This window comes from Colius striatus, chromosome 1 (genome assembly GCF_028858725.1).
Source record: "Colius striatus isolate bColStr4 chromosome 1, bColStr4.1.hap1, whole genome shotgun sequence".
NCBI classification, from domain to species: domain Eukaryota; kingdom Metazoa; phylum Chordata; class Aves; order Coliiformes; family Coliidae; genus Colius; species Colius striatus.
Window position 1 is genome coordinate 142288747 of NC_084759.1, and position 14624 is coordinate 142303370.

At 37.2% G+C, this 14624-nt stretch overlaps 1 protein-coding gene across 3 annotated transcripts in view; it reads right to left on the minus strand.

The window, feature by feature from the left end:
* Window positions 1–14624, minus strand: part of ERC1 (ELKS/RAB6-interacting/CAST family member 1) — a 300129-nt gene that overhangs the window by 167514 nt on the left and 117991 nt on the right. For all 3 annotated transcript variants that reach the window (XM_062010118.1, XM_062010103.1, XM_062010110.1), the window contains one exon: window positions 6996–7189. In XM_062010118.1, the coding sequence (XP_061866102.1) occupies window positions 6996–7189 (194 nt within the window). The remainder of the gene's footprint in view (window positions 1–6995; window positions 7190–14624) is intronic.

The window sequence follows — 14624 nt, forward strand, 5'->3', positions numbered from 1 at the left end:
TAACACCAGAGAAAACACCCAGGCTCCGGTGGTTCAACGATGGGATAACACAGCAAGCTCATTCAGCCAAAGTCTGCAGCAGCCCTGACCTCTCACCATGTCAAGGGCTGGTTCTTTGACCTCGTTTTTCAGAACGGTTGTTTCTGCAAGCACCACAAACTTTCAGTTTCTCTCAAAACACAGGAGAGAATGGGCAGCTAAATAAAGAACGGTGAGGATGGACTGAGAAGTCACCGTAAAATCACTATGATGGCTTTTTTATCTGGTGCTCTCTACAGATGGATTTGCAATCACTGGCAATGTGTCTCTCTTTTCTTAGATGTAGTTTTCAAAAGTGATTAGTGCGCTTGAGTGTTGATCTTAAGGCACTTTAACAAAGACTGGCTTTCAGAGGGCTGACAATTGCATTCTGAAAATTGGCATACTTTCAAACCTCTTAAGTTAAACACCCATTAAGTAAAGCTGTCTGTATCTGAAATTCTTGTTTAGAGCAGTTATATTGATACCAAATGCATTATTTTTTCATCTGCAAAATTTGATTACACTTGATGACACTTTAGGTGTAATGTTCATTTTGTACGAAGGTAAAGCAAGACTGAGAAGAAAGAACCGACTTCTTCATTTTCTACCTTGGAAATGATGAAAATAGTCAATAGATCTGTGTGCTCAGAGGTAGAGCTGGACTTAACTACATGTCTGACCACTTTTTTCCATTACAAAACCTTGCTCTCAGTCACTTGCCAAATAGTAACAAACTGTGCTGAAACTTTCCATGACAGGTGTCAGCCTCACCCAGGTTTTTCGGGGGACAATTTCAGCTACATTCTTCACACACCAAAGGCAGCATTCTTGTGGAAAAAATAATGTTCACATGGTTAAAGATTGTATTACCTTATGGCGATGTATACGCTCACATAAGAGGTGAATTTCTGGGCAATCATCATTTTTGAACATCCTAAGTTTGGAGAGATTAACCTTTGGATTTTAATGTTTGCTATGGATTTTTGAGGGAATTGGATAACAAACACAACTACAACAAATTCTGTCTTGTAATAATACCATGCATCCATGACATAAACATATTTGATTTGCTTTTATGATTTATGGTACCAAAAAAGATTGAAGTATTTTAAAGTAGTAGTTACTTATTTGAGTTTTTCCTATGCCTGAATCAGAGTGGTTGATTTTTGGAGAACTTTAATAGAGTTTCGACTTGATCTAGGTGAACCTACTTCTGCAGGGGGGTTGGACTAGATGATCTCTAAAGGTCCCTGCCAAACCCTACCATTCTATGATTCTATGAATTATAGTCATACTGTCTCTCAAGGGTAACTTTAACGCTGATGACTATGACTTTATAAACACCATTTGTTCTTTAATTTGACAACATTCCTTCTACTTTAAATTACCTAGATGCCCATGGGGGTTGGACTAGATGATCTCTAAAGGTCCCTTCCAACCCCTACCGTTCTATGATTCTATGATTCTATGAAAACTTCATAGAAACAATCAACTTGAAAACTGAAGACAATCATTGTAAGATATGATAGTGGTTTGAAAATATGTTTTTCAACTTCAAAGTTTTGACTTAAGCTTAGGGCGTAATTTACTAATATTGTTTCTTTCACGCTATTCTAAGAAATCATGACGTTTATGGAACATGAAGTTAATTTCTGTCTCCATCTATCCTTCACAAACCAATGAACATATCACTGTCTTAAGGACATACAGAGTAAGACACTTTCCTTCTACTGTCCATATGTTTTTGAATCTTTTATATTTATTTATTGTTGAGTACTGTGTTCAGGTCTGGGCTCCCCAGCTCAAGAGGAACAGGGAACTTCTAGAGAGAGTCCAGCACAGGGCCACCAAGATGATCAGGGGACTGGAACATCTTTCTTATGAGGAAAAGCTGTGGGATCTGGGGCTGTTCAGCCTGGAGAAGGTGAGACCGAGTGGGGATCTCATTAATACTTACAAGTATTTGAAAGGTGTATGTCAAGAGAATGGGGCAACACTTTTATCTGTAGTGTCCATTGATAGGACTAGGGGTAATGGATAAAAGCTGGAACACAGAAAGCTCCACTTAAGTATAAGGAAAAAGTTCTGTATTACGAGGGTGAGGGAGCCCTGGAACGGGCTGCTTAGGGAGAGTGCGGAATCTCCTTCTCTGGAGGTTTTCAAAACCTGCCTGGACACGTTCCTGTGTGACCTGATCTAGACACACCTGCTTCAGAAGAGGGTTGGACTGGATGATCTCTAGAGGTCCCTTCCGACCCCTACCATTCTGTGATTCTGAAGAAATATTTAAGATGAGGAGTATACCTTTTGGCTGCTACACATCAAAAGTTTGAATGCTTCTTCTTGAATAGGGTATCTGTAAATTCTTTTTAGAAAAAATTCCCAAAATCTATCTCTTAAAGTAGCTTCCAGATTTCCTTAATGAGACTGCTATGTTCCAAAGCTGAGTACTGTCTTCCTTTGTTCCCAAATCAGAGTCAAGTTTCCTTCAGAAAAAGAAATGGTAGCACCCCACGTGCTTACAAGGACTACCTATCACTTATAGTGAGTATGCCAAATTAAAATCAATTTCAAGTCTGTAACTGGAACCAGAAGTTTCACATATATTCACTCAGTGCTTATTTCTGAAGCAACATATATATTTACTGTCATCTCTCAAGAAAAAAGTCAGTTCTTATTTGCAAAATACCTGCACACAAATACCTATGTGTGTAAAGTACCCATGTGAAAGCTATGATGGCATGTGCCAGTTGATGACCATCTTTTCTCCTCTTTCTTTTTCTTTTTCTTTGCCTTATTACAGGATAATAGGCACAATAAAACTCAAGAATAAGTCAATACTGACCTTTTACCAATGATACATTTTAAACACTTGAGTTTTAGTTTGTTCAGATAGAACTGATAGCAGAGGTTCGAACCAAAAGTAAAACACAGCAAGAGAATTAGAATAAAAAGCAACAGCTTCTGTCAAATTTAAACCAGGGAGAATAGCAGCAAACCTCCTTTGGACTGTGGTCATAACCACTGTGACACAAGTTGAACACAGAGACTGTTATGAGTTTGTACTTGACATAACTAGTTCCTGTTTGACCTAAGGAAAAAAAAAAGCATAATTGCAGCAGCAGCAGCAGCAGCAGCAGCCGGGCAGCCAGCGGTGACATTCCACCCCATAAGAAACAGAAGCCTTGCAGACCACTCACTTTCCCAGGAAGTCCCACACAAACCCCCCTACGTGTTGTGGTGCAGGGACCGACACCTGGTAGGGAGGGTGCAATTTGCGGGAGGCGTGCTTTCTGAGAAAAGGCATAGGCAGAAAAGCCCCGCACGTACAAAACAAAACAACTCGTGGAACCAGGACGGGACAGGAAAAACGGAAAGAAAAAGCAAGGAAGGAAACAAAACACAAAATGGAAAGTTACAGAGAGACAGGAGATTATGGAATGGCAATACAAAAAGAAACTGTTAGTTATAAAGTGAATAACCAGACTGCTAAAAAACCCTCTATGCCATCACAGTCCAGGGACAGAAACAAAACTTATAGGGCTGTTCACCCACAGAAGAAATGTGAACTTATGGCCCACCTTCCCATAAGAAAAAGCAAAATCCTGCCCATGGTGAATACAAAATAATGAGGCTGTGCTTTCAATCTCATATTGACTCTAGAGCATTTTTTTAATTTTAGCAGAGCATACATCATATTTAACACATTATTTTTGATATCTTTTCTCCCATTCACAGCTGAAAAACAACATCCTTCACCCAGTAATTGCAATAGTTAGTGAACAGTGGAAGCATTTCCTTCTTAATTTTCATTTGAACTAAAAACAGCTTTGTCATCACTGAAAAGGTTGAAGACAACAGTTTGCTGCTTATCATTTCATCTTCCTCTCCTCCTATCTTTTCTTCTTCTCTGTTCCCCTATACATACCACCCTAATGGGCAAATCATTTCTTCTATGGATGAAAACACGTTATAATTTCTCTTCTCCTGATGAGATGTGGTCTAGTTGTTACATATAACTAGTATAAAGGAAAACTCCAGGGAGAGACTCCCTCTTTTTAAAAACCCTACTACTGTTAGTACAGTTATTCTCAGAATGTGACTTATTTTGTCTCATCTTGCTCTATATGGAATAGTGACAGCTCTTGACAAGCACAACAATACTCACTTTTTGGCTTGCTGACAAATGCTACTGCAAGCACTAGGGTGGTTCTTTGCACAGAAGAGTCTGAACTGCTGTAGAAGCATTAGAAGTCAAGATAATTTCTATCTCACTCTGCAGGGACCACAGTTTACGAAGTACAAGGCAAAACAATCTAATCTTTTCAGGAAACCAAGACTCTCGCTCTAAAACATTCATGTAACACACCCGGATATATAAGTTCAGCCATGAAAGAGTACTTTACGAACAAGGATGGTAGGTAAAACCAGGATCAACCTATACTTTTAATAGACATTCTAAAATCTCTGTTTTGTGTGAAAACTCACAGGGAGAAACCAAGGTTCCAGAGAACAGGGTTTTGAGGGAGCAGTTGAAAACAATAAAGGCCAAATAGAAATTTAAACGAATTTTCAGAAGAAATCACTAGTCAAAATCTCATGACAGTGTATCTGAAATCTTGTATCTTTTTTTTTTCCAGTGCTGTGATTATATTACAATTCCACTTGAAAAACCATTTCGGGTGTTGATACTTTGCTAATTCACCACATTAATGGTAGATCTTGAAGACCTTTTCCATTTCCCCTCACAGTGGTTAGAGAACATGAATATTCTTAGAAATTTTTTCCCCTTGATTTACATGGCTCCTCTCAATCATATGATAATAAAAGTAGTCTTTTCCTTGACATGGCTGAAATATCTATTCTAAACACTAGAAATAAAAAAAGACGTAGGCTATGTTATCTCAGTACTGGTAGAAAACACAAGTTAAAAACAGAAGAGGATCACTATTTTTTTATAAGAGCAAACAACACGTGATTAAGAAGGAATAGGCAATGCTGAATAGTCAAAGCATTCACCAGATTTCTATGGAATGACATAACAAACACCTAGTCATTTGAGGGGTTTAGATCTTCATTGATAGAATAAGAGTTTGGTCTGACTGAAACAGCAAGAAACTACCACTGTACCCATGAAAAACAACAATTGCTGTGCAGATCTCTGGAACTCCATCTTTTCAAAGAAAAAGTTCCATTCTAACTCTTTGGAAACTGGGTGCCAATGCTTTTATCTGTAAAAAAGAGAGGCTTATCTTCATTTCTCTTCTTTGTTATATTTGCTCTGTAGACTACAAACTCTTTTGCTTATGTGCCACTTGGGTGTGTTTGCTTGACACTGCAAGTCTCAATCTTGATTAGAGGTTCTGAATGCTAATATAACTAAATAAAATCAGACTTGAATTAAAAGGGCACATACTAAAATTCCCTTCCTGCCATTCCAATCATCCTTAGGAACCACGTTAAGAAATAATAAATACTTTTTACTAGTTTTTCCTAAGCAATAATTACTTCTGCAGAGAGAAAAAAATAAGGCACTAAGAAGATATTTCCTCCCCATACCTTACTTCTAATAGAAGTTTGTTGCTTATACCTCGATCCCTACCCAACTTGCTTGCTCTAAGATGACGACATGGTGAACTTCTGGAAAACAACACACAGGAACATAGGACTCCTAACTGCTATTTAGCTTTTTCATTTCTATACTTAATGCACATACTCTGTCAACCTATGGCCTGAATGTTCTGCTGAATATATGATGCGTCGACGGACTGAAAGTTTTATCACTTAGAAAAAAAGGGAAGACAGTTATAAAGGACATATCCTCACTATTGAGTGTTCAAGGTTATGCCATAGGTATTCAGAATTTTGGTTAAATAATACAACAACTTAAAGAAAACTAACAGGATGCCGCTTTCAGAGAGAAGAAACACAGCTGCCAAGTTAAACTGTTTCAGATTTCTGTCACTTTCCAGAAAACAAGAATGGACTTCTTATAAACAAGTTTTTCAAATCATCCAGAGAGGCACAGAATTTGACTGTCATTAGGCCAATGAACAATAATCATTGCCATCCTGAAGAATCTGAAATGTCATCTACTCAGTTCTCCTAATCTTCCTGACACTAAATGCAGAGCAGTTAAATAGTGGTAAGATAGACATTAGAAAGACTATTCTGTACAAGGCAGATGGGAATGTTCACATTTCCATTTTTCTCTTCCAAGTTAGTGACTCTTCATTGTAAACGGTAAACAAAAAGCTTCAAACAGATATTACTGGCTAGAAACTCCACCTCGGCCCATCCTGAAGTGAGAAAATGACAGAAAACAAAATCTGGTTCAGGTCTTTCTCAAGACCTACTATTTTTCATTGTGATACAAATGTTAGAGGATTGATAAATTATAATTTCTGTTCGGTTCAAATCTAGAAAAAATATCTGAGTACCCTGGCTCCAACAGAAATATGGAAAATGCTTGAGAACCACTGAATCACTTTTATTGTTGGAGAAAAGCAAATCTAGTCATTTGGCTTCACGTTTACCCGTGTCCCTACCAGTACAAAGAATTAACAATGGCACTTGTCAGAAGAATCCAAGTACTAGTATCACAAGCTCTTAAAAGTCATTTTTCTTATTTATTTTTTGAAGAATCATGCTTAGGGAATTTATTAAATCAAAAGAACAAATTGTTCTCCAAACGCACCACAGTGCTGGCAACTTTTCCTACCATCTCCATTTCCTTACAGCTCTATCTACCTTTCCAGTCATCCTTCCTATTTTTGAGCAGCTGGGTTGTGAACGCACAGAGTAAGAAACATTTTCACTTACATCTACCACACTAAAGGACTGAAAGCTGAAAAACTATAAACAGACTTTCCCAAAATAGACCCTCTGAAGTTTTTAAGACAAGAGAAATGCACTAAGTTATCTCTGACTTCAATCAGCTTTTTTGCTCTTCTAGTAACTTATACCATTCTCACCTCTCCAGTTCTGCTATCTTCTTATCCTTATCATTCTTCTCATTTTCCATCTCTTTCAAGATTTCCAGAAGACGATCCACCTCAGCTTGAGCCTTGCTAGATTCTTCCCGATACCGCGTTACCTCCCTTTCCAGCTGCTGCATACGATCACTCAGCTCTGGGCTGGCCCTAGCCTCCAGTGTTGCCTCATGAGCCTGTAAGAAAGAGGTTCAAGAAAAACACTTTGTTCACACGTATGTATTTTACTGATACTATGCTCCCTGCAAAACGTTATTTAGATATCTACTTCAAAATGGTAAGACTAATTATTACACAGAAATAAATATACAGTCATGTGCAACTTTTGTCTATGGGGAAATACTTTTAGGAAAAGAAAAATTCAGAAACAAGTCTAGTTTTTATAATTCAGCCAAAAAAAAACCTTGAAGCAATTTTTTTAATCTGAAACCAAATCAACAGAAGAAAGAAGTAAAAATATGAAGAAAAGCTGAACTTGTTGGAAAAGAAAAAGAAAAGCACGAGTGGGTGTAAAAATTTATATAACACACTTCTAAAACAGTGATATGATGGTAGAATTAACTACCTGAAGTATTTTTAACCTAGATAATCTAGAAAAATAAATTACAAGTTGATAGCCTTCAAGAAATACCTCAGTACGCAAAATGTCAGAGAGATTTGCACCAATGGTGCTAATGTACTTAAGTCCTCACTAGTTATTTGAGCTGTATAGACAGGAATAATATGAGTTTGGCTACCTACTGAAATTATCTTTGCATAGTTATCTAAGAAACACTATTTTTCAAAATCAGGCTAAGAGAACAAAGAGCATCAGAGAGCTGAGGATAAAATTACCTCAATTAAGACACGCTTTTGTGTTTTGTTTTGTCTTTAATGTCTTGATTTGTTAGAAAAATCACTAATTTATTCGTAAAAATAATTCAACAGCTCCTCAACATATTAGAAACAAAGAAAAGGCAGTATTTATGCTGGAATTCAAACCAGCAGCCTAAGGACTATCTATTTATTCTCCCTCTGCCCTTCCACTCTTCAGCCTTGAACTGATATTTGATATCAATGAAAGGTTTTTCAGAATTACTCAAATTAGCTTTAGTGAATAGCTGGTTTGGTGGAGTGATTCTGCTGACCAACATTGGGTACAAACTCAAGGCCGTTCTCTTCTCTTAAACATACCTACAACAGAGAACAAGACTATATACTTTTCCCCCATCTAGGTGCAGCTGTGCTGTTTTACATTCTGTTCCAAAGCACAGTAAGTATAAATTCAATAGTACAGGAGCCTGTTGCTTTTAAAGGTAGTTAGAAGGAACTGCAGCAACATAAAACTGTTAGAAACTGCTAAATCTATTTAGTTATTCAGTAAAAGAAGTCTGGGGAAAACTATCTGTTCACTGACTCCAGCACTTCTGCCTTGAATTCTCTTGGTTTTTATTAGCTCTGTTAAAGCCAGGGCCCTGTTCTAGTGAGATCCACGAGAATCTCAGAGCAGAGTATTCTAGTACGGAAGAACGTGTTGAGGCCTGTCTTTACTGAGGCTATGACTTTGGGATGGATCTGGGTTCCCTAAATACTGGAACACTTCATGTTTGGAGGCCTTTGCCCTGCCCCTCTACCTGATGGTCAATGCTAAAATGTTCTGGTTTTCTCTCTTTTAAAGCAGGAATTCCAGAAAGCTGGATAACCTGCACAGTATTATCCTAGAACAAAATGTACGGCAATCCTCAGGTCTCCCAGGTAGATCCCTGGAGGAGTGCCCAACAACTACATATCCTGCAAGAACAGAAGTCTTTCCTGAGGCAACACATTTTGGAAGACTTAAAAGGCTCTCTACTCCTGAGCAACTTTCAAGTCAAACACTGTCACTCTTTTGTCACTTTGCTGCAAGTCTGAAAATCCTGCTTCTGACTTAGACGTGGCTCCAAGTGCATCCCCAGTGGGCCTGGAAGCTTTGAGAAGCCTTTTGGAGTTAAGGTTGTCAATGATTCCAGATTCCTTTCTGCTTCGTAAGTACTTTGAATTATAGATCCTTGGCCAGGGCTCTCTACTGCAAGCAGAAGTCTAATTAATGTGTTGCCAAGATGATGCAGACTCCAGGAAGACATTGCAGCAATCAGACTGAAAAGCATGTTGGTTCTATGGACAGCTGCAAGCATCAGACGACATATTTTGCTTTCGAAGGAGAGTGTCGGTGAGTATTCCTGAAATACCTTACTGGGATTTCATTTCCAAATGAAATATTCCATTTAATTTTCTTTTCAAATATACCTAAATTTCAAACAAAGCCTCTATGCTTCCCTGCCAAATACTGTTTTGCAGGAACTGGGAATACTTTGGGAGGAGGATCTATAAATCTATTGTGGGATATCTATATTCTCTTAAGAAACACTATGCACAGAGTTAAGACTGGTTTTCACCAGACACCGAGCCAATTCTTCTGTAGAGTATTTAGGTATGTTTCCAACATCTCAAATTGTTTGTTTTATCAAATACTCCTCCAGGCTCTTTAAAGTCATCCAAAATACATAATCAGATAACCAAAGAACTTCTTAAAAAAAACCAAAACAAAGCAAAGCAAAGCTAGGCCATTAGCCTGGATTACTGAACTCTCTAATTCAAAGTAAGTTGTAAGACCTAATGAAATTCTACTGTCAGGACGGTCCTGATTTATGTTACTCTGTACTAATAAAAGCATCTCCACAACAACCCAAGAGACGCTACTGAGAAGAGGAAATCAGTTTTCTTTTTTAGAAAATTAGCCAACAAGTCAGTGTGTCTGGTTCTTATAGAAAGAAAGGGCTATTTACACGACATAAATTATTAGTTAAGACACGTAACACATGTTATTTGTATATAATGCACATTAGTATGGGTACTTTCACCTAACACAAAGAGAATGCTATGTGATACGGTGTAAACTGGAGACCACTTCCTGAGCTGTGAATTACTGACTGAGTGACTCTGGTCCATTTTGTGGGTTACGTACAAAATACATGTTGCATGACCATATCTAAAATCCTACTGGATTCATTTATTGTATAGGAGAGAAAACCAATGCATTCAGAAGTTTCCCACAAACTCACATCAAGATCTGGAACAGATGACATTGGCTACCTTCCCAATGCAGCATTCTGCAAAATCATTTGGTGCTTTAGGTTTTTTTTTTTTACCAAAGTTAAACACAAAGAATGAATTCCTATATTCACGGTAAAAAAAAAAAAAATACATGTAACTTCCCCCATCCAAAGGTGTACAAAAATTCCAAAATAAGGCAGTAATTTCATACCTGAAACAGAATGGACATATAAAGTATCAAATGCACTAAAGGTTTCTTCTATATTAAGAGACTATAAGAAGTGCATTTCAATAGGTTCAACTTTCAGCTCTGTTGAGACAGTATTCCTAAATCCACAACCTCTCGATATAGTTACAAAGAAGTGTGAAAATGTGTAAAAGTTTGATACAAATTAAATAAACTGAAAAAACAGCTTGCTCATAGCAAAGGAACCACTGCCCTTTCTCCTCTGACAAATGAAAAATAAGAAAAGGTATGTCTAGACAGACCATTGAGTTTACCTGATTACAGGCTATTTTAAACTTCTTAACTGTTACTACTGACCCTGTCATTAACTCTCCATGTCTGTTCCAGTGTAGAGTCAAAGAGGTGAATTTAAGCCATTTTCAAGAGCACAATCAAACTCGTTTGACTCTGCATTGATCATGCAGAAGAAACAGTCACACTTTAGCTGGAAAGCAGCACCTTTTAAGCTATATTTTTATTATCAAAGCTCATCTGACCAGTATCAATCTTTACCAATTTAATTTCAAATTCTAAGTGGTTCAGGACCGAGAACAGTTTAAGCTTACTACTCTGGATATGCTTTCAAAGTTCTTAAGAGGCACTATAAACTAAGAGGTGGTTTAACAGCTTTCTGCTTTTCTGCTCATAGCCATCATTTCCCATATGGAATGTAGTAAGTGATGGGGTGAGTGCTTCAGGTACCTAAAGAATAAAAGAAAGAGTGATTGTTCCTCACATAAGCATACTATAACTTCTATTGCTTCCACAGAAAATCAGCTGACAAAGCCAATTTCTACAGCTAAAACAAAGATGAGCAATGTTTCACAGAAATAACCACTATTTACAGATGGAGAGGAGATGAAGGCAAAACACATTAAAAAGAATTTTCCAAGCTGATAATTCTCATGCCAAAAACCTCCTTACTAAGAGGAAAGGTAATCTTACACAGCTTAAAGCGTGCCAGAGGCAGAGAAGAAAACAATAGCACAGCTCTAATTTAAAAGTTCTAAAATGTAAATAAAAATTCCAAACCGTAAGGCTAAGCGTTCAAATCAATATTCCTAAAAGATTAACTAAATCAAACAGCAAATAATTCACAGCAAACACCTTCTACTTTTACCTATACATTGAGACAGTAAATTCTGTTTAACATTTCACATACAAATGCTGCCAAGATCTTTTGGCCACAAAGTAGAAGTTCCCAAGAATCTGAAATCCCATTTTAATCTGCCCTCCTACCTCCAAGTGTGCCTTGCATCTCCTAAAAATAGTAAATGCACACACAAATACAAAGATATACTGTAACTATTTACTGCAGAAGACAAACTCATATAACCTTGTTCTTTTTTTTTCCTGTCGTGAAGGCAGCAATTCGAATCATAGAATCATAGAATGGTAGGGGTTGGAAGGGACCTAAAACGTGTGTGGTGCCTTCCATTATGTCTTTATCAGTTTCAACACAATTATAAATTTGAAAACCAACCAGACTTGCTCATCCTTTAGTTACAATGCTCTAAATAGCACGTACTGTAACAACTTTAAAAAAGACTGTACTGGAAGTAAAATTTCAATAAAAATAGTAGAAGTAAAAGTTCAGTGAACTCTCTAATATACTATGTACCAGAAAACTTCTGTCTGTCACAACAAGTTGTTTCTTATTATCAACAAAATCTTTTAAATGGTTAGTCTCTGTTAATGTTACAAATTTCTGATACTCAACAAGCAAGTATTGGGTTGGAATAATTTCGTTAGGAAGGCTGAAAGTCTAAATAACTGGAAAATGCCTCGAGAGAACTTGTTGCTGAAAAAAAAGTCATCTATTCAGAAAAAGATGAGTTCCCACTGTCGTTCTTAAACTAACAATTTGCTCACTTTGGAACCTACACCATCACAAAAAATTGTACAAAGACAGGAGGGAAGTGCCCAGTTAATGGCTGTCTTTGCAAGTGTTCTTCAGCTGCCTTAGGCATATCTCCTCTGAAGCAGGTTTTACTCATTTGATCACAGCCTACTACTTTACAGAAACAGAGCTTCATTCAATGAACAGAAGGCATTTACTCAAGTAATGATCAGACACTTAGTGCTTGCTTTTTGATATTCAGTGTATGGCTCTATGCTTTGCTTGTTCTAAATTAAATAACACTGCAAAAAAAAAAAAAAAAACCCAAATTTTCTTTCCATCACGCTAAGCATAACTGTAAGTGATTTCTTGGCAAATGGTAACCAGCCACTTCATCAAATCACCAGTGGGAAATGTGGATGCATTATTATACCTGTTGTGCAGGTGAAAAACTGAGATGCAAAACTATCCTGCCTTATTGACTCAATGTTTTCCCACCATTAAAAAAAAATATTTGATCATATAATTTCTCTAGATTATGATCATCCTCCATCTCTGGCTCATTCTTGGAGCATTTGTCACACAATACTGAAGACTCCAAGAGCCTGGCAGACGATAATTTAGTTATAAAATGTTGTAACAACTACCTCACAATGAAAAATGAGATAGGCCATACAATGTTTCATTGGCTGTTTCCTAGCTTTTGGATATTTTATTTTTCAAAATGAATGTTAACAAAGTTTCTGTGTGGGGCACAGTACTAAAGTTTGATTTTTTTAGGTGTAAGAAAATAAGGGAGAAAATCCCTCCAGCTTTCCACTGCATGAGATGCTGCTGACACTTTCACAAATCATCAACAGGACTGCAACTTTAAAAGCCATGGCACAGTCTCTTGTGCCTTATCCTGTGTGTTGGCTATATTATACTGGGTAGAAAAACACCGAGTTTGTTACCACATTTTGTATTTTTTGACTTCAGAGTAATGGGGAGTCTCAGAAACTTTGCCTGCTACTAAAGATTTCATAGAGAATAGGTTCTCCTGGGTACAGATTCTCCTGCTTATTTGTACCCAGTACAATCCTGTAATCACAGTACAGTCCCCCAACCTTTTATCAACATTATTCATCCGAGTTCAAATTCCACTCCTCTTAATCAGGCAGATTCCACTAAGCTACTTAGTTCTCCTCATCCTTTTGCTAACACTTTTTTCAGGTTTGAGGAATTTTTTTGCATGGTTAAATCTATCCAACAGCGTCTGTAGCCTCATGTGGTCTGCTCATATGCAACCCCCTCCTCACATCCCTGAGTCCTAGGCTGTGTACAATTTTCCTGGTAATCATAGATACTAATTCCCTCAGCAAAATACAATGTTTTTCTTCTGTCGATGGCTAACATTCAGATCTGGCTTCCAATCTTAACAGATTATTTGTCCTGATCTGTTCTGCACACCGAGATGTTGATTCTTGCCTCTGATGAATTTGTATCAAGCAGCTGCTTGGAACGAGCATAGTATTTGAGACTGCTTGGTATTGCTACTGCCTGCTCAAATGACCAAATCTAGGAGAGGCTGTGGAAATGGAGAGAAGGTCTCCCTCCCTCTTCAAGATGGGCTATAACCAGTGCAGGTGGAATCTTTGGGAAGTTTCATTGCTAAATCTTTCTACTAAGCACGTACAAACGAACAATGCATTTCCCTTTTAACCAGTTTAGACAGATTTAAACAGAGGCATCAAAAATATATGGTACAAGGACTAAATATTTTTTTTTTAATTACTAGTGTTAAAAAAAAAATTAAACTCAATATATTTCTCTATTTTGTTCTTGAAAACAGTGAGCTGGTATGACTGATTGTTTCAAAAAGACACGAAACCAAACAAAATTTCAGATTGAATCAATGAATGTAAGAAACTTCAGCCAAAACATTTAAAAGGTTTTGCAAAATCATAAAGAACTGATAAAATAATCTATTTAATAGGATGCATTAAACAAGTCAGGTAATGGACTGTACCAGTGTAATTTACAGGTTAGGAGGCTGGCAAGCTCTTTTCAAGTGGAGGAATGTATCAATTTACCAGAGTTTGTATGCCCTAGTTGACAATTCATTGTTATTTCTGATAGTCCTAACAAAATACTTTACTGCCCACCATAACTCTTTTCCCAAATCTAGTCCCATAAATACATTATCTGCTTTATTACAACAATTTCTAATACAGGATGTCACAAAACGTGACCTACTAAAAGCATGAGCAACTCTCTGCCCCTCAGACAATGATTATCAGGATAAACTACATTTACCCTGAACATTGTCAAATGTAACACCAAGACAGCATCTTGAATGTTTTGTAACACCGTTTTTTTTAATGCACACAGTCATAAAAGAAATCTCTGACCAAAACCTTGGATTACATAAATTTCTGGTTTGAAGTTATTACACAAACACTCTTTGAAAGGAGTGCTCTTCAACATCAAGAAG